The sequence below is a fragment of the Eucyclogobius newberryi genome, unplaced genomic scaffold (genome assembly GCF_026437365.1).
Source record: "Eucyclogobius newberryi isolate DKJ021-1_F unplaced genomic scaffold, fEucNew1.0.hap1 SCAF_9, whole genome shotgun sequence".
Taxonomy (NCBI): domain Eukaryota; kingdom Metazoa; phylum Chordata; class Actinopteri; order Gobiiformes; family Gobiidae; genus Eucyclogobius; species Eucyclogobius newberryi.
The window spans coordinates 1,229,195-1,250,320 of record NW_027316532.1 but is presented as its reverse complement, the minus strand read 5'-3'; the positions used below and the strand labels follow the sequence as shown (position 1 = coordinate 1,250,320).

At 43.7% G+C, this 21,126-nt stretch overlaps 1 protein-coding gene across 1 annotated transcript in view; it reads left to right on the top strand.

Annotated features, from left to right (window-relative positions):
- cyldl (cylindromatosis (turban tumor syndrome), like) overlaps nucleotides 1–20,925 on the top strand; it is a 244,796-nt gene extending 223,871 nt beyond the window's left edge. Inside the window, exons 13-15 of the mRNA XM_072439059.1 lie at nucleotides 11,595–11,713; nucleotides 13,008–13,206; nucleotides 20,697–20,925. Coding sequence (XP_072295160.1) covers nucleotides 11,595–11,713; nucleotides 13,008–13,206; nucleotides 20,697–20,881 — 503 coding nt within the window. The 3' untranslated portion in view covers nucleotides 20,882–20,925. The remainder of the gene's footprint in view (nucleotides 1–11,594; nucleotides 11,714–13,007; nucleotides 13,207–20,696) is intronic.
- The last annotated feature ends 201 nt before the right edge of the window (nucleotides 20,926–21,126 follow it).

The window sequence follows — 21,126 nt, the reverse complement described above, 5'->3', positions numbered from 1 at the left end:
GTCTCACTATGTGGCTCTCTATAGTCTCACTATGTGGCTCTTTAGTCTTACTATGTGGCTCTTTAGTCTCACTATGTGGCTCTTTAGTCTCACTATTAGTCTCACTATGTGGCTCTCTTTAGTCTCACTATGTGGCTCTCACTATGTGGCTCTTTAGTCTCACTATGTGGCTCTTTAGTCTCACTATGTGGCTCTTTAGTCCCACTATGTGGCTCTTTAGTCCCACTATGTGGCTCTCTTTAGTCTCACTATGTGGCTCTTTAGTCTCACTATGTGGCTCTCTTTAGTCTCACTATGTGGCTCTTTAGTCTCAGTATGTGGCTCTCTTTAGTCTCACTATGTGGCTCTTTAGTCTCACTATGTGGCTCTTTAGTCTCACTATGTGGCTCTTTAGTCTCACTATGTGGCTCTCTTTAGTCCCACTATGTGGCTCTTTAGTCTCACTATGTGGCTCTTTAGTATCACTATGTATGTGGCTCTTTAGTCTCACTATGTGGCTCTTTAGTCTCACTATGTGGCTCTCTTTAGTCTCACTATGTGGCTCTTTAGTCTCACTATGTGGCTCTTTAGTCTCACTATGTGGCTCTTTAGTCTCACTATGTGGCTCTTTAGTCTCACTATGTGGCTCTCACTATGTGGCTCTTTAGTCTCACTATGTGGCTCTTTAGTCTCACTATGTGGCTCTTTAGTCTCAGTATGTGGCTCTCTTTAGTCCCACTATGTGGCTCTTTAGTCTCACTATGTGGCTCTTTAGTCTCACTATGTGGCTCTTTAGTCTCACTATGTGGCTCTCTTTAGTCTCACTATGTGGCTCTCTTTAGTCTCACTATGTGGCTCTCACTATGTGGCTCTTTAGTCTCACTATGTGGCTCTTTAGTCTCACTATGTGGCTCTTTAGTCCCACTATGTGGCTCTTAAGTCTCACTATGTGGCTCTTTAGTCTCACTATGTGGCTCTTTAGTCTCACTATGTGGCTCTTTAGTCTCACTATGTGGCTCTCTTTAGTCTCACTATGTGGCTCTTTAGTCTCACTATGTGGCTCTTTAGTCTCAGTATGTGGCTCTCTTTAGTCTCACTATGTGGCTCTTTAGTCTCACTATGTGGCTCTTTAGTCTCACTATGTGGCTCTTTAGTCTCACTATGTGGCTCTCTTTAGTCTCACTATGTGGCTCTTTAGTCTCACTATGTGGCTCTTTAGTCTCACTATGTGGCTCTCACTATGTGGCTCTTTAGTCCCACTATGTGGCTCTCTTTAGTCTCACTATGTGGCTCTCTTTAGTCTCACTATGTGGCTCTTTAGTCTCACTATGTGGCTCTTTAGTCTCACTATGTGGCTCTCACTATGTGGCTCTTTAGTCTCACTATGTGGCTCTCTATTCTCACTATGTGGCTCTCTTTAGTCTCACTATGTGGCTCTTTAGTCTCACTATGTGGCTCTTTAGTCTCACTATGTGGCTCTCTTTAGTCTCACTATATGGCTCTTTAGTCTCACTATGTGGCTCTTTAGTCTCACTATGTGGCTCTTTAGTCTCACTATGTGGCTCTTTAGTCTCACTATGTGGCTCTCTTTAGTCTCACTATGTGGCTCTCACTATGTGGCTCTTTAGTCTCACTATGTGGCTCTTTAGTCTCACTATGTGGCTCTTTAGTCCCACTATGTGGCTCTTTAGTCCCACTATGTGGCTCTCTTTAGTCTCACTATGTGGCTCTTTAGTCTCACTATGTGGCTCTCTTTAGTCTCACTATGTGGCTCTTTAGTCTCAGTATGTGGCTCTCTTTAGTCTCACTATGTGGCTCTTTAGTCTCACTATGTGGCTCTTTAGTCTCACTATGTGGCTCTTTAGTCTCACTATGTGGCTCTCTTTAGTCCCACTATGTGGCTCTTTAGTCTCACTATGTGGCTCTTTAGTATCACTATGTATGTGGCTCTTTAGTCTCACTATGTGGCTCTTTAGTCTCACTATGTGGCTCTCTTTAGTCTCACTATGTGGCTCTTTAGTCTCACTATGTGGCTCTTTAGTCTCACTATGTGGCTCTTTAGTCTCACTATGTGGCTCTTTAGTCTCACTATGTGGCTCTCACTATGTGGCTCTTTAGTCTCACTATGTGGCTCTTTAGTCTCACTATGTGGCTCTTTAGTCTCAGTATGTGGCTCTCTTTAGTCCCACTATGTGGCTCTTTAGTCTCACTATGTGGCTCTTTAGTCTCACTATGTGGCTCTTTAGTCTCACTATGTGGCTCTCTTTAGTCTCACTATGTGGCTCTCTTTAGTCTCACTATGTGGCTCTCACTATGTGGCTCTTTAGTCTCACTATGTGGCTCTTTAGTCTCACTATGTGGCTCTTTAGTCCCACTATGTGGCTCTTAAGTCTCACTATGTGGCTCTTTAGTCTCACTATGTGGCTCTTTAGTCTCACTATGTGGCTCTTTAGTCTCACTATGTGGCTCTCTTTAGTCTCACTATGTGGCTCTTTAGTCTCACTATGTGGCTCTTTAGTCTCAGTATGTGGCTCTCTTTAGTCTCACTATGTGGCTCTTTAGTCTCACTATGTGGCTCTTTAGTCTCACTATGTGGCTCTTTAGTCTCACTATGTGGTTCTCTTTAGTCTCACTATGTGGCTCTTTAGTCTCACTATGTGGCTCTTTAGTCTCACTATGTGGCTCTCACTATGTGGCTCTTTAGTCCCACTATGTGGCTCTCTTTAGTCTCACTATGTGGCTCTCTTTAGTCTCACTATGTGGCTCTTTAGTCTCACTATGTGGCTCTTTAGTCTCACTATGTGGCTCTCACTATGTGGCTCTTTAGTCTCACTATGTGGCTCTCTATTCTCACTATGTGGCTCTCTTTAGTCTCACTATGTGGCTCTTTAGTCTCACTATGTGGCTCTTTAGTCTCACTATGTGGCTCTCTTTAGTCTCACTATATGGCTCTTTAGTCTCACTATGTGGCTCTTTAGTCTCACTATGTGGCTCTTTAGTCTCACTATGTGGCTCTTTAGTCTCACTATGTGGCTCTCACTATGTGGCTCTTTAGTCTCACTATGTGGCTCTTTAGTCTCACTATGTGGCTCTTTAGTCTCACTATGTGGCTCTCACTATGCGGCTCTTTAGTCTCACTATGTGGCTCTTTAGTCTCACTATGTGGCTCTTTAGTCTCACTATGTGGCTCTCACTATGTGGCTCTTTAGTCTCACTATGTGGCTCTTTAGTCTCACTATGTGGCTCTTTAGTCTCAGTATGTGGCTCTCTTTAGTCCCACTATGTGGCTCTTTAGTCTCACTATGTGGCTCTTTAGTCTCACTATGTGGCTCTTTAGTCTCACTATGTGGCTCTCTTTAGTCTCACTATGTGGCTCTCTTTAGTCTCACTATGTGGCTCTCACTATGTGGCTCTTTAGTCTCACTATGTGGCTCTTTAGTCTCACTATGTGGCTCTTTAGTCCCACTATGTGGCTCTTAAGTCTCACTATGTGGCTCTTTAGTCTCACTATGTGGCTCTTTAGTCTCACTATGTGGCTCTTTAGTCTCACTATGTGGCTCTCTTTAGTCTCACTATGTGGCTCTTTAGTCTCACTATGTGGCTCTTTAGTCTCAGTATGTGGCTCTCTTTAGTCTCACTATGTGGCTCTTTAGTCTCACTATGTGGCTCTTTAGTCTCACTATGTGGCTCTTTAGTCTCACTATGTGGCTCTCTTTAGTCTCACTATGTGGCTCTTTAGTCTCACTATGTGGCTCTTTAGTCTCACTATGTGGCTCTCACTATGTGGCTCTTTAGTCCCACTATGTGGCTCTCTTTAGTCTCACTATGTGGCTCTCTTTAGTCTCACTATGTGGCTCTTTAGTCTCACTATGTGGCTCTTTAGTCTCACTATGTGGCTCTCACTATGTGGCTCTTTAGTCTCACTATGTGGCTCTCTATTCTCACTATGTGGCTCTCTTTAGTCTCACTATGTGGCTCTTTAGTCTCACTATGTGGCTCTTTAGTCTCACTATGTGGCTCTCTTTAGTCTCACTATATGGCTCTTTAGTCTCACTATGTGGCTCTTTAGTCTCACTATGTGGCTCTTTAGTCTCACTATGTGGCTCTTTAGTCTCACTATGTGGCTCTCACTATGTGGCTCTTTAGTCTCACTATGTGGCTCTTTAGTCTCACTATGTGGCTCTTTAGTCTCACTATGTGGCTCTCACTATGCGGCTCTTTAGTCTCACTATGTGGCTCTTTAGTCTCACTATGTGGCTCTTTAGTATCACTATGTATGTGGCTCTTTAGTCTCACTATGTGGCTCTTTAGTCTCACTATGTGGCTCTTTAGTCTCACTATGTGGCTCTTTAGTCTCACTATGTGGCTCTCTTTAGTCTCACTATGTGGCTCTTTAGTCTCACTATGTGGCTCTTTAGTCTCACTATGTGGCTCTTTAGTCTCACTATGTGGCTCTTTAGTCTCACTATGTGGCTCTTTAGTCTCACTATGTGGCTCTTTAGTCTCACTATATGGCTCTTTAGTCTCACTATGTGGCTCTTTAGTCTCACTATGTGGCTCTTTAGTCCCACTATGTGGCTCTTTAGTCTCACTATGTGGCTCTTTAGTCTCACTATGTGGCTTTTTAGTCTCACTATGTGGCTCTTTAGTCTCACTATGTGGCTCTCACTATGTGGCTCTTTAGTCTCCCTATGTGGCTCTCTAGTCTCACTATGTGGCTCTCTTTAGTCTCACTATGTGGCTCTTTAGTCTCACTATGTGGCTCTTTAGTCTCACTATGTGGCTCTTTAGTCTCACTATGTGGCTCTCTTTAGTCTCACTATATGGCTCTTTAGTCTCACTATGTGGCTCTCTTTAGTCTCACTATGTGGCTCTCTAGTCTCACTATGTGGCTCTCTTTAGTCTCACTATGTGGCTCTTTAGTCTCACTATGTGGCTCTTTAGTCTCACTATGTGGCTCTTTAGTCTCACTATGTGGCTCTCTTTAGTCTCACTATGTGGCTCTTTTGTCTCACTATGTGGCTCTTTAGTCTCACTATGTGGCTCTCACTATGTGGCTCTTTAGTCTCACTATGTGGCTCTCTAGTCTCACTATGTGGCTCTCTTTAGTCTCACTATGTGGCTCTCTTTAGTCTCACTATGTGGCTCTTTAGTCTCACTATGTGGCTCTTTAGTCTCACTATATGGCTCTTTAGTCTCACTATGTGGCTCTTTAGTCTCACTATGTGGCTCTCTTTAGTCTCACTATATGGCTCTTTAGTCTCACTATGTGGCTCTTTAGTCTCACTATGTGGCTCTTTAGTCTCACTATGTGGCTCTTTAGTCTCACTATGTGGCTCTCTTTAGTCTCACTATATGGCTCTTTAGTCTCACTATGTGGCTCTTTAGTCTCACTATGTGGCTCTCTTTAGTCTCACTATGTGGCTCTTTAGTCTCACTATGTGGCTCTTTAGTCTCACTATGTGGCTCTTTAGTCTCACTATGTGGCTCTTTAGTCTCACTATGTGGCTCTTTAGTATCACTATGTATGTGGCTCTTTAGTCTCACTATGTGGCTCTTTAGTCTCACTATGTGGCTCTCTTTAGTCTCACTATGTGGCTCTTTAGTCTCACTATGTGGCTCTTTAGTCTCACTATGTGGCTCTTTAGTCTTACTATGTGGCTCTTTAGTCTCACTATGTGGCTCTTTAGTCCCACTATGTGGCTCTCTTTAGTCTCACTATGTGGCTCTTTAGTCTCACTATGTGGCTCTTTAGTCTCACTATGTGGCTCTTTAGTCTCACTATGTGGCTCTTTAGTCTTACTATGTGGCTCTTTAGTCTCACTATGTGGCTCTTTAGTCTCACTATGTGGCTCTCTTTAGTCTCACTATGTGGCTCTTTAGTCTCACTATGTGGCTCTTTAGTATCACTATGTATGTGGCTCTTTAGTCTCACTATGTGGCTCTTTAGTCTCACTATGTGGCTCTTTAGTCTCACTATGTGGCTCTTTAGTCTCACTATGTGGCTCTTTAGTCTCACTATGTGGCTCTCTTTAGTCTCACTATGTGGCTCTTTAGTCTCACTATGCGGCTCTTTAGTCTCACTATGTGGCTCTTTAGTCTCACTATGTGGCTCTCTTTAGTCTCACTATGTGGCTCTTTAGTCTCACTATGTGGCTCTCTAGTTTCACTATGTGGCTCTTTAGTCTCACTATGTGGCTCTCTTTAGTCTCACTATGTGGCTCTCTAGTTTCACTATGTGGCTCTTTAGTCTCACTATGTGGCTCTTTAGTCTCACTATGTGGCTCTCACTATGTGGCTCTTTAGTCTCACTATTTGGCTCTTTAGTCTCACTATGTGGCTCTTTAGTCTCACTATGTGGCTCTTTAGTCTCACTATGTGGCTCTTTAGTCTCACTATGTGGCTCTTTAGTCTCACTATGTGGCTCTTTAGTCTCACTATATGGCTCTTTAGTCTCACTATGTGGCTCTCTTTAGTCTCACTATGTGGCTCTTTAGTCTCACTATGTGGCTCTTTAGTCTCACTATGTGGCTCTTTAGTCTCACTATGTGGCTCTTTAGTCTCACTATGTGGCTCTCTTTAGTCTCACTATGTGGCTCTCTAGTCTCACTATGTGGCTCTTTAGTCTCACTATGTGGCTCTTTAGTCTCACTATGTGGCTCTTTAGTCTCACTATGTGGCTCTTTAGTCTCACTATGTGGCTCTCACTATGTGGCTCTTTAGTCTCACTATGTGGCTCTTTAGTCCCACTATGTGGCTCTTTAGTCTCACTATGTGGCTCTTTAGTCTCACTATGTGGCTCTTTAGTCTCACTATGTGGCTCTTTAGTCCCACTATGTGGCTCTTTAGTCTCACTATGTGGCTCTTTAGTCTCAGTATGTGGCTCTCTTTAGTCTCACTATGTGGCTCTTTAGTCTCACTATGTGGCTCTTTAGTCTCACTATGTGGCTCTTTAGTCTCACTATGTGGCTCTCTTTAGTCTCACTATGTGGCTCTTTAGTCTCACTATGTGGTTCTTTAGTCTCACTATGTGGCTCTCACTATGTGGCTCTTTAGTCTCCCTATGTGGCTCTCTAGTCTCACTATGTGGCTCTCTTTAGTCTCACTATGTGGCTCTTTAGTCTCACTATGTGGCTCTTTAGTCTCACTATGTGGCTCTTTAGTCTCACTATGTGGCTCTCTTTAGTCTCACTATATGGCTCTTTAGTCTCACTATGTGGCTCTTTAGTCTCACTATGTGGCTCTTTAGTCTCACTATGTGGCTCTCTTTAGTCTCACTATGTGGCTCTCTTTAGTCTCACTATGTGGCTCTTTAGTCTCACTATGTGGCTCTCACTATGTGGCTCTTTAGTCTCACTATGTGGCTCTCTAGTCTCACTATGTGGCTCTCTTTAGTCTCACTATGTGGCTCTTTAGTCTCACTATGTGGCTCTTTAGTCTCACTATGTGGCTCTTTAGTCTCACTATGTGGCTCTCTTTAGTCTCACTATGTGGCTCTTTTGTCTCACTATGTGGCTCTTTAGTCTCACTATGTGGCTCTCACTATGTGGCTCTTTAGTCTCACTATGTGGCTCTCTAGTCTCACTATGTGGCTCTCTTTAGTCTCACTATGTGGCTCTTTAGTCTCACTATGTGGCTCTTTAGTCTCACTATATGGCTCTTTAGTCTCACTATGTGGCTCTTTAGTCTCACTATGTGGCTCTCTTTAGTCTCACTATATGGCTCTTTAGTCTCACTATGTGGCTCTTTAGTCTCACTATGTGGCTCTTTAGTCTCACTATGTGGCTCTTTAGTCTCACTATGTGGCTCTCTTTAGTCTCACTATATGGCTCTTTAGTCTCACTATGTGGCTCTTTAGTCTCACTATGTGGCTCTCTTTAGTCTCACTATGTGGCTCTTTAGTCTCACTATGTGGCTCTTTAGTCTCACTATGTGGCTCTTTAGTCTCACTATGTGGCTCTTTAGTCTCACTATGTGGCTCTTTAGTATCACTATGTATGTGGCTCTTTAGTCTCACTATGTGGCTCTTTAGTCTCACTATGTGGCTCTCTTTAGTCTCACTATGTGGCTCTTTAGTCTCACTATGTGGCTCTTTAGTCCCACTATGTGGCTCTCTTTAGTCTCACTATGTGGCTCTTTAGTCTCACTATGTGGCTCTTTAGTCTCACTATGTGGCTCTTTAGTCTCACTATGTGGCTCTTTAGTCTCACTATGTGGCTCTTTAGTCTCACTATGTGGCTCTTTAGTCTCACTATGTGGCTCTTTAGTCTCACTATGTGGCTCTCTTTAGTCTCACTATATGGCTCTTTAGTCTCACTATGTGGCTCTTTAGTCTCACTATGTGGCTCTTTAGTCTCACTATGTGGCTCTTTAGTCTCACTATGTGGCTCTCTTTAGTCTCACTATATGGCTCTTTAGTCTCACTATGTGGCTCTTTAGTCTCACTATGTGGCTCTCTTTAGTCTCACTATGTGGCTCTTTAGTCTCACTATGTGGCTCTTTAGTCTCACTATGTGGCTCTTTAGTCTCACTATGTGGCTCTTTAGTCTCACTATGTGGCTCTTTAGTATCACTATGTATGTGGCTCTTTAGTCTCACTATGTGGCTCTTTAGTCTCACTATGTGGCTCTCTTTAGTCTCACTATGTGGCTCTTTAGTCTCACTATGTGGCTCTTTAGTCCCACTATGTGGCTCTCTTTAGTCTCACTATGTGGCTCTTTAGTCTCACTATGTGGCTCTTTAGTCTCACTATGTGGCTCTTTAGTCTCACTATGTGGCTCTTTAGTCTCACTATGTGGCTCTTTAGTCTCACTATGTGGCTCTTTAGTCTCACTATGTGGCTCTCTTTAGTCTCACTATGTGGCTCTTTAGTCTCACTATGTGGCTCTTTAGTATCACTATGTATGTGGCTCTTTAGTCTCACTATGTGGCTCTTTATTCTCACTATGTGGCTCTTTAGTCTCACTATGTGGCTCTTTAGTCTCACTATGTGGCTCTCTTTAGTCTCACTATGTGGCTCTTTAGTCTCACTATGCGGCTCTTTAGTCTCACTATGTGGCTCTCTTTAGTCTCACTATGTGGCTCTTTAGTCTCACTATGTGGCTCTCTAGTTTCACTATGTGGCTCTTTAGTCTCACTATGTGGCTCTCTTTAGTCTCACTATGTGGCTCTCTAGTTTCACTATGTGGCTCTTTAGTCTCACTATGTGGCTCTTTAGTCTCACTATGTGGCTCTCACTATGTGGCTCTTTAGTCTCACTATGTGGCTCTTTAGTCTCACTATGTGGCTCTCTTTAGTCTCACTATGTGGCTCTTTAGTCTCACTATGTGGCTCTTTAGTCTCACTATGTGGCTCTTTAGTCTCACTATGTGGCTCTTTAGTCTCACTATGTGGCTCTTTAGTCTCACTATGTGGCTCTTTAGTCTCACTATGTGGCTCTCTAGTCTCACTATGTGGCTCTTTAGTCTCACTATGTGGCTCTTTAGTCTCACTATGTGGCTCTCTTTAGTCTCACTATGTGGCTCTCTAGTTTCACTATGTGGCTCTTTAGTCTCACTATGTGGCTCTTTAGTCTCACTATGTGGCTCTTTAGTCTCACTATGTGGCTCTTTAGTCTCACTATGTGGCTCTCTCTAGTTTCACTATGTGGCTCTTTAGTCTCACTATGTGGCTCTTTAGTCTCACTATGTGGCTCTTTAGTCTCACTATGTGGCTCTTTAGTCTCACTATGTGGCTCTCTTTAGTCTCACTATGTGGCTCTTTAGTCCCACTATGTGGCTCTTAAGTCTCACTATGTGGCTCTTTAGTCTCACTATGTGGCTCTTTAGTCTCACTATGTGGCTCTTTAGTCCCACTATGTGGCTCTTAAGTCTCACTATGTGGCTCTTTAGTCTCACTATGTGGCTCTCTTTAGTCTCACTATGTGGCTCTTTAGTCCCACTATGTGGCTCTTAAGTCCCACTATGTGGCTCTTAAGTCTCACTATGTGGCTCTTTAGTCTCACTATGTGGCTCTTTAGTCTCACTATGTGGCTCTTTAGTCCCACTATGTGGCTCTTAAGTCTCACTATGTGGCTCTTTAGTCTCACTATGTGGCTCTCTTTAGTCTCACTATGTGGCTCTTTAGTCCCACTATGTGGCTCTTAAGTCTCACTATGTGGCTCTTTAGTCTCACTATGTGGCTCTTTAGTCTCACTATGTGGCTCTTTAGTCCCACTATGTGGCTCTTAAGTCTCACTATGTGGCTCTTTAGTCTCACTATGTGGCTCTTTAGTCTCACTATGTGGCTCTTTAGTCCCACTATGTGGCTCTTAAGTCTCACTATGTGGCTCTTAAGTCTCACTATGTGGCTCTTTAGTCTCACTATGTGGCTCTTTAGTCCCACTATGTGGCTCTTAAGTCTCACTATGTGGCTCTTTAGTCTCACTATGCATCTTCTGAGGATGAACCACTTTGTGTCTTAAAGTGTTTCCTGGTTTAAACTAACAGTCCAGAGACATAAGCCCTGGTTCAGTCCTGGTCCTGGTCCTGGTTCAGTCCTGGTCCTGGTCCTGGTTCAGTCCTGGTCTTGGTCCTGGTTCAGTCCTGGTCCTGGTCCTGGTCCTGGTCCTGGTCCTGGTTCAGTCCTGGTCCTGGTCCTGGTTCAGTCCTGGTCCTGGTCCTGGTTCAGTCCTGGTCTTGGTCCTGGTTCAGTCCTGGTCCTGGTCCTGGTCCTGGTCCTGGTTCAGTCCTGGTTCAGTCCTGGTCCTGGTTCAGTCCTGGTCCTGGTCCTGGTTCAGTCCTGGTCCTGGTCCTGGTTCAGTCCTGGTCCTGGTTCAGTCCTGGTCTTGGTCCTGGTTCAGTCCTGGTCCTGGTCCTGGTCCTGGTCCTGGTTCAGTCCTGGTTCAGTCCTGGTCCTGGTTCAGTCCTGGTCCTGGTCCTGGTCCTGGTCCTGGTCCTGGTCCTGGTTCAGTCCTGGTCCTAGGTCAGTCCTGGTCCTGGTCCTGGTCCTGGTCCTGGTTCAGTCCTGGTTCAGTCCTGGTCCTGGTTCAGTCCTGGTCCTGGTCCTGGTCCTGGTTCAGTCCTGGTTCAGTCCTGGTCCTGGTTCAGTCCTGGTCCTGGGTCAGTCCTGGTCCTGGTCCTGGTCCTGGTTCAGTCCTGGTCCTGGTCCTGGTTCAGTCCTGGTCCTGGGCCTGGTCCTGGTTCAGTCCTGGTCCTGGTCCTGGTTCAGTCCTGGTCCTGGTTCAGTCCTGGTCTTGGTCCTGGTTCAGTCCTGGTCCTGGTCCTGGTCCTGGTCCTGGTCCTGGTTCAGTCCTGGTTCAGTCCTGGTCCTGGTCCTGGTCCTGGTCCTGGTTCAGTCCTGGTTCAGTCCTGGTCCTGGTTCAGTCCTGGTCCTGGTCCTGGTCCTGGTTCTGGTCCTGGTTCAGTCCTGGTTCAGTCCTGGTCCTGGTTCAGTCCTGGTCCTGGGTCAGTCCTGGTCCTGGTCCTGGTCCTGGTTCAGTCCTGGTTCAGTCCTGGTCCTGGTTCAGTCCTGGTCCTGGTTCAGTCCTGGTCCTGGTCCTGGTCCTGGTTCAGTCCTGGTCCTGGTCCTGGTTCAGTCCTGGTCCTGGTCCTGGTTCAGTCCTGGTCCTCTTTCAGGTCTTAAACAGTGTGTCCTCTGTGGGGGCGGGGCTCTGCTCGAGTGCTCAGACTGTTTCCTCGATTCAACGTTCGGCTTCAACGGATTCAAACTGTTTTGTGACGTGTGCAATCGACAGGTAAGACTCACTCTGACTCTCTTTCACACACTCTGACTCACTGTCACACACTCTGACTCTCTTTCACACACTCTGACTCACTGTCACACACTCTGACTCTGTCACACACTCTGACTCACTGTCACACACTCTGACTCTGTCACACACTCTGACTCACTTTCACACACTCTGACTCACTGTCACACACTCTGACTCTGTCACACACTCTGACTCACTGTCACACACTCTGACTCTGTCACACAATCTGACTCACTTTCACACACTCTGACTCTTTCACACACTCTGACTCTGTCACACACTCTGACTCACTGTCACACACTCTGACTCTGTCACACACTCTGACTCACTGTCACACACTCTGACTCTTTCACACACTCTGACTCTGTCACACACTCTGACTCACTGTCACACACTCTGACTCTCTTTCACACACTCTGACTCACTGTAAAACACTCTGACTCTCTTTCACACACTCTGACTCACTGTCACACACTCTGACTCTGTCACACAATCTGACTCACTTTCACACACTCTGACTCTGTCACACACTCTGACTCACTGTCACACACTCTGACTCACTGTCACACACTCTGACTCACTGTAAAACACTCTGACTCACTGTCACACACTCTGACTCACTGTCACACACTCTGACTCACTGTCACACACTCTGACTCTCTTTCACACACTCTGACTCTGTCACACACTCTGACTCACTGTCACACACTCTGACTCTTTCACACACTCTGACTCTGTCACACACTCTGACTCACTGTCACACACTCTGACTCTGTCACACACTCTGACTCTGTCACACACTCTGACTCTCTTTCACACACTCTGACTCTGTCACACACTCTGACTCACTGTCACACACTCTGACTCTGTCACACACTCTGACTCTGTCACACACTCTGACTCTCTTTCACACACTCTGACTCACTGTAAAACACTCTGACTCACTGTCACACACTCTGACTCACTGTCACACACTCTGACTCTCTTTCACACACTCTGACTCTGTCACACACTCTGACTCACTGTCACACACTCTGACTCTTTCACACACTCTGACTCTGTCACACACTCTGACTCACTGTCACACACTCTGACTCTTTCACACACTCTGACTCTGTCACACACTCTGACTCACTGTCACACACTCTGACTCACTGTCACACACTCTGACTCTCTTTCACACACTCTGACTCACTTTCACACACTCTGACTCTCTTTCACACACTCTGACTCACTGTGGGAAGGCATCCGACACACATGATGTTGTCTCTTCCAGGTCCACGCCCACCCCTGTCGCCGTGGCCACCGCCCCGCCCTCCTGGAGCCTGCTCTTGATTACAGTTTCCAAGGAAAAAGGGAGCGGCTTCACCTGCTGGCTGTTCTGTGCATCGAGACGAGTCACTACGTTTCCTTTGTCAAGTACGGACCTGAAAGAGAACAGTGGCTGTTCTACGACAGCATGGCCGACCGAGAAGGTACTACGAGTACTGCAAATACTACTACAAATACTAATCCTGCTACTACTACAATGACAGCATGGCCGACCGAGAAGGTACTACGAGTACTGCAAATACTACTACAAATACTAATCCTACTACTACTACAATGACAGCATGGCCGACCGAGAAGGTACTACGAGTACTGCAAATACTACTACTACAATGACAGCATGGCCGATCGAGAAGGTACTATGAGTACTGCAAATACTACTACAAATACTAATCCTGCTACTACTACAATGACAGCATGGCCGACCGAGAAGGTACTACGAGTACTGCAAATACTACTACAAATACTAATCCTACTACTACTACAATGACAGCATGGCCGACCGAGAAGGTACTACGAGTACTGCAAATACTACTACAAATACTAATCCAACTACTACTACAATGACAGCATGGCCGACCGAGAAGGTACTACGAGTACTGCAAATACTACTACAAATACTAATCCTGCTACTACTACAATGACAGCATGGCCGACCGAGAAGGTACTACGAGTACTGCAAATACTACTACAAATACTAATCCTACTACTACTACAATGACAGCATGGCCGACCGAGAAGGTACTACGAGTACTGCAAATACTACTACAAATACTAATCCAACTACTACTACAATGACAGCATGGCCGACCGAGAAGGTACTACGAGTACTGCAAATACTACTACAAATACTAATCCTACTACTACTACAATGACAGCATGGCCGACCGAGAAGGTACTACGAGTACTGCAAATACTACTACAAATACTTATCCTACTACTACTACAATGACAGCATGGCCGACCGAGAAGGTACTACGAGTACTGCAAATACTACTACAAATACTAATCCTACTACTACTACAATGACAGCATGGCCGACCGAGAAGGTACTACGAGTACTGCAAATACTACTACAAATACTAATCCTACTACTACTACAATGACAGCATGGCCGACCGAGAAGGTACTACGAGTACTGCAAATACTACTACTACAATGACAGCATGGCCGATCGAGAAGGTACTATGAGTACTGCAAATACTACTACAAATACTTATCCTACTACTACTACAATGACAGCATGGCCGACCGAGAAGGTACTACGAGTACTGCAAATACTACTACAAATACTAATCCTACTACTACTACAATGACAGCATGGCCGACCGAGAAGGTACTACGAGTACTGCAAATACTACTACTACAATGACAGCATGGCCGATCGAGAAGGTACTATGAGTACTGCAAATACTACTACAAATACTTATCCTACTACTACTACAATGACAGCATGGCCGACCGAGAAGGTACTACGAGTACTGCAAATACTACTACAAATACTACTCCTACTACTACTACAATGACAGCATGGCCGACCGAGAAGGTACTACGAGTACTGCAAATACTACTACAAATACTAATCCTACTACTACTACAATGACAGCATGGCTGACCGAGAAGGTACTACGAGTACTGCAAATACTACTACAAATACTAATCCTACTACTACTACGATGACAGCATGGCCGACCAGGAAGGTACTACGAGTACTGCAAATACTACTACAAATACTAATCCTACTACTACTACGATGACAGCATGGGCGACCGAGAAGGTACTACGAGTACTGCAAATACTACTACAAATACTAATCCTACTACTACTACAATGACAGCATGGCCGACCAAGAAGGTACTACGAGTACTGCAAATACTACTACAAATACTTATCCTACTACTACTACAATGACAGCATGCCCGACCGGAAAGGTACTACGAGTACTGCAAATACTACTACAAATACTAATCCTACTACTACTACAATGACAGCATGGCCGACCGGGAAGGTACTACGAGTACTGCAAATACTACTACAAATATTAATCCTACTACTACTTGTCATGGAATCAGACAATACACCGATGCTATTCCGTAACACATCAAGAACACAATTCAACTTAGAATATGAAACGACACAGAAATATCAGACATTTGTATGGCAAGCTTGGGAGAAAACACCGGGACCGGTCACGCAGGGTGTGGTACGCAGCCTGCGTGATCCTCCTGCGTCTCACACCGTTTTTTTCCCATGCTGGTTGGTTTTATTAGATATTCTGGAATAGGCGGGTCACATTTCTCATTGGTCAGCTTCACATCAAGGCACTTGTTTTACAGCTGGTATTTTTCCGTAGAGATAAAGCCTTGGGTAAACATTACCCAAACTCCTCTGGGCTGTCACACCCCCTCGGGTAAACATCCTTTGGCCCATCTTTACGACCCCTTCACAAATGCAGTTTGTCACACACCCGTTCTTCTCTTAGACTAATGATGCAGATAAAATATCACTATTATGCAGATAAAATACATCACAGAAATATACTCATATATTCACATTTTATCACATTTCCCTCCTGTTTATCAAAGCATTAGTCACTGTCTCATATGCCAAACATATTACTCTTTTCAGTTTTCAACATGTGTTCATATTGGTGTTAAAATGACACTTTTACACTTAAAAAGTGATGCATATTTCTCAACATTGAACAAAATTTTTTCTATCGGCCCACAACATATCTACATGGCTATATTATTGTCCTAAATTTTGAGTCAGATTGGTCAATCTCTGTAATTTGACAAACAGACAATTTATTCCGTCCATAATTTTGTGCGGTGTGATGGGAAATATAGAAGTACAAGCGGAAAGCCCTTAAACCCGCTGCTCTCTGGTCAGTCAGTTTGACTCGTCAGGGACCTCTCTGGACACCCCAATAGAATCAAATACGTAGTATCAGTTGCTACTGGAACCAGATTGTCCACTAACCTCTCGACCTTGACCCTGCGGTATGGTTCTGGGTGATGCTGGTCTTTGTTATGACCATGGCTGGCCACAAAAGGGATACATAGGCACAACGTCCCACAAGTGTCCCCACATCACCATCGTACCATCGTACCACCATATCACGTCCTCACTTGGTTTCTTAAGAGACCTTCTTCCGCCGCTCGCTTCGGTCACACCTATGACACATATGAACTGGTACATTTCCCATCTCAATTCATAATCTCATTAACACTGCATGTAGTTATGTTGTAGCAGATAAGAAAGCTCTCTTAGTTAGTAAACACCGGTGGCTGTATAATATGCCATTGTGTTTCTTCAGCTACTGTCATGTCAATTGTACATTATACATTTCATAACCTTTCATGTTGATCACTTATTTTCTTCCCTTTATTTTTCAGGTCTGTGTATGTTTCATTTACCGGTATACACAGTTGTGATACACCATTGTATGTTGATCGATTGTCCCGATTGTCCCGATTGCATAATACAGGTGTTCAGCACCCATATTACCGTCATCGCTGTGATGATGATAACTGTTGATTATTTTTCACAGAGTATGGTACTCTGCGCACCGTAGCCTCTGGCTCTCGTTCATTGTAGCAGAGTATAGTACTTTACGTACTGTAGAATCTGTCTCCTCATCCATTGTAGCGTAGAATCTGGACAAAACTCATACAAACGAAGTCCTGCGTCTTGTAGATTGCTTATGGATCTGGTGCTGTGTTGTCTGCTGCACCCATGATCTCGTCCCTCCAATGGTGAGGACGACACGGTGTGGCTCCGTCCACTTGGCTCGTCCACTTGGCTCGTCTCTGTAAACACCACATCTCCAACACGTTCTCTGCTGCGGTGATAAACAAAGTCTTTTCGACAATTCAGTGTATTTCAAACAGTTTTCTTGTTTACTATTTTTTTTTTAGTAATTATTGATTCGGAATATTTGTTTACACGTACATATCCCTCCTTTTTGAGATATGGCTTTGCCCATTTCTCAAACTTCTACACAATTCTACATTTAAACAAAATTCAATAATCCAGATAGTTTACAACGATGTAATCAAGGAAGAGATGGAATTGCGTCTGTCACTCCAACTCCGCAATGTCACCTCTTGACCTTTCACAGTTCAGTGGTCACATCCCTGGCTGAGCCCCCCCTTCCACGGAGCTGGGCCCCCACCCTGTGTGGGTCAATCAGTCTATGTGTGTAATCTTACACTTCCCAAATCTGTAACTTGTAAATCTGTTTTACCACCATTTGTTTCAAACTCCAAATGTTTCAAACTTTAAATGTTTCAAACTCTAAATGTTTCATATCCACGTGTGCGCGCGTATGTATGTATGTGTGTGTGTGTGTATGTGTGTGTGTATGTATGTATGTATGTATGTGTGTGTGTGTGTGTGTGTGTGTGTGTCTGTGTGTGTGTGTGTGTGTGTGTGTGTGCAATACAAATACATCAAACAATAATAATTATTGATTATAATTCCCCCGTTGAGCTGGCCTTAAGGGTCACTTCCCAACTTAGAATTCTTCATATAATTAACAATTTCACATCTCCTCTGTGGGTGTGGCCTGAATAAAGTCACACATCTAATGTAATATGTTCTAATCTTCTATATGTGCTTCAGGTGAGTTTCAAACTCGATCTCTCACACCTGCTCATGTGGTGCTTTACAAACATTGTGTATTAGTTTGTTCTAACAAGTCTATATGTGTATTACAATCAAAATTATCCTAAACCTTCCCCTTGTTTATAAGGCACGGCTCTTTTTATCAACCCTTTTCCCCTTGTTGCCTACTTTCTTTGTCTTTTCTTTGTAACGCATGCATCTTCCTCTCTGTCTTCCTCTTGTAACGGAGGAAACACCCATTTCCAAATTTCTAAACCTGCTCTTTCTTTCTCTCTTCTCACTTACTCTTACCCTCACTTGTAACCTGCTTTTACTTTCTAATTGCTGCTGATATAAGTATCAGACGCTGCATCCCCTGGGATTCCACTGTTCTTCACTCCTCCTGTTTAGTTCCCGTTATCACTGGTTTCATAACTTCTATAGCGTCTAAATTTAGCTGATATTGTCTAATTTAAATCTATTCAATTCTTGATTGAATCTCAACAATCCTTCAGGTATTTACTTTAGAATGTCAAATTCTTTCCCTGTTAATGTTAACTTTTCCTATTACTCATCAGTCAACCCCCCCTGAGGTGTAACCTCTTGGTGTCACTGTGATCTGTAAAGATAACGGACATCTTGTCCATCCTGTCCTCTTGCTAATCTGCTTTCTCCCTTCTCCTGTGTTTTTCCAGTCATTAGCTCGTTTGTTATCTTTGACTATCTGTCCCATATCCTCCCACCTGGCATTGTTTGCTTTAGTTAATGGCAAATGCCGTTTTTCCTGGGAAGACATTAGCAATGTTACGTTTTCACTTACGTCTACATCGCATTACGAGGTTTCCTGATGATAATACAAATAAATAAGTTACTGATATAACTTTTACTATCACTTTACTTACTGCCCATTCTATGTCCAAAAACTTCAGTAGTCACTCATTTACCCCCTATTATCACAAAAAGATAATTTTTGTCAAGTCCAAAAATAAAACAAAACAAAACGTAGGTTTGTTCTGTGCACTCAAAAAACACAATACCGTAAAAACACAACTTTTGTCTTCTATGTCGGGGACAGGAAGTGTCCTGTCTGTGATCACATTCCCCAAAATATTGGCCATCTATAAAAATCTGAATTCATCTTCATCTCTTATCAAGTTTAACAAAATCTTTATAATTGATTGTTGTCAATCAAACAAAACCCTTAATTTGTTCTACAGAGCTCTCCATACCAAAATTTAAAACCATCTGGGTTTAGTTCCTAATTCATTCATTCAGAGCGTCCTCTGAACTGCTTTCTCCCCATTCTCCTGTTCTTGACCCCCCTTATCTCCCCCTCCCTGCCACGTCATCTGAGCACACTGGACAAGTCTCGCTCCAAAATCCTCTTATGACTTTTCCTTTTACAGTTTGGGGTGATAATTTTGGCATTATGTGGTCTCGGTCGTCTGAGAGAAATGCTACTTGCTTTACTGTCACGGTCAATGTCAAGCTTCTAGAGAAAATTCCATATTAGATTCCTCCGGACATAAACGTGGTGTTTAATGATTCACCCGTGACTGCAAATTTTAGATCTCTCAGAATAACGCCTTGTGACCCTTGTATGATTAATTGTGATTCTCACACCTATTAGTGAATCACTTATTAATCCTCATTCACACTTCCTTACTTACCTCGCTCATGCACAGCGCTTACATTCACTCATCTTTATGTCAGTAACAACTCGGCATAAGGCATCATAACTTTCTTTCTGTGAGAAACTTAAACTCGTGGTGAGCAATTTAACTCCTTTATGTGAGAAAATTATCTACACAAAACCAACCAATATTTTTCCGAAATATTAAACTAATTGCTTAACGCCAACCAATATTTTTCAGAAATATTAAACTAATGCTCTAAAGCTAACCAATATTTTTCAGAAATATCAAAAACTAATGCTCCAACGCCAACAATATTTTTCAGAAATATCAAAAACTAATGCTCCAAAGCCAACAATATTTTTCAGAAATATCAAACTAATGCATAAAACGTTTTATGGCTCACTCTTTTTCACACACAAAATTTTGTCTGACCTTCTTTGTCGCCTGTGTTCTCCTGCTGCTTCGAAACGACGCGCTCTCCTCGCGGAGAATGAGGTGCGATGGGCCGCCACGGGAAAAGTGGACTTCCTTTAGCTGTGCACAGTCTTTCACCGATTCACCCGTCAATCTCCGCGAAGGGGCTGCTTGTCGTCCGGCTCGATAGGACCAGAAAATGTCATGGATTTAGACATACACCGATGCTATTCCGTAACACATCGAGAACACAATTCAACTTAGAATATGAAACGACACAGAAATATCAGACATTTTTATGGCAAGCTTGGGAGAAAACGCCGGGACTGATCACGCAGGCTGTGGTACGCAGCCTGCGTGATCCTCCTGCGTCTCACCCCGTTTTTTCCCATGCTGGTTGGTTTTATTAGATATTCTGGAATAGGCGGGTCACATTTCTCATTGGTCAGCTTCACATCAAGGCACTTGTTTTACAGCTGGTATTTTTCCTAGAGATCAAGCCTTGGGTAAACATTACCCAAACTCCTCTGGGCTGTCACACCCCCTCGGGTAAACATCCTTTGGCCCATCTTTACGACCCCTTCACAAATGCAGTTTGTCACACACCCGTTCTTCTCTTAGACTAATGATGCAGATAAAATATCACTATTATGCAGATAAAATACATCACAGAAATATAATCATATATTCACATTTTATCACACTACTACAATGACAGCATGGCCGACCGGGAAGGTACTACGAGTACTGCAAATACTACTACAAATACTAATCCTACTACTACTACAATGACAGCATGGCCGACCGAGAAGGTACTGCGAGTACTGGAAATACTACTACAAATACTAATCCTACTACTACTACAATGACAGCATGGCCGACCGAGAAGGTACTACGAGTACTGCAAATACTATTGAAGGGGCGTTTGTTTCAGGGTTAAAGGTGCGTTTGTTTAACATGCGTTTGTTTCATTTCAGGTGAGGCAGACGGGTACAACGTGCCTCAGGTTTCTCTGGTTCCGGAAGTAAGCCAATACCTGAACATGTCTCTTTCTGAATTGGCTAATCAGATGCCTCGAGACATGAAGGGTGTGGCCAAGAGACTGCTGTGCGACGCCTACCTTTACCTGTACGAAAGCCCCGCCCTCCAGCTCTACATTTGAGCTCTGCCACACCTTTGTCTTGGTTTACACCTGCTTTAGTCATGTTTTTTTTATTGCACTAACTTCTATTTTTTATATTTAAATCATAATTGCGTTTGTGACATAAATTGTTTTGTTTATAATAAATAAATAAATAAATAAGGGAGTTATTTACTTGATCCTACTTGATTTACCCTGATCCTTCTGCGTCTGTTTAAACTGTGGCTTTTGGCCGCCCATGTGCTTCTCAAACTGAGATGAACTGA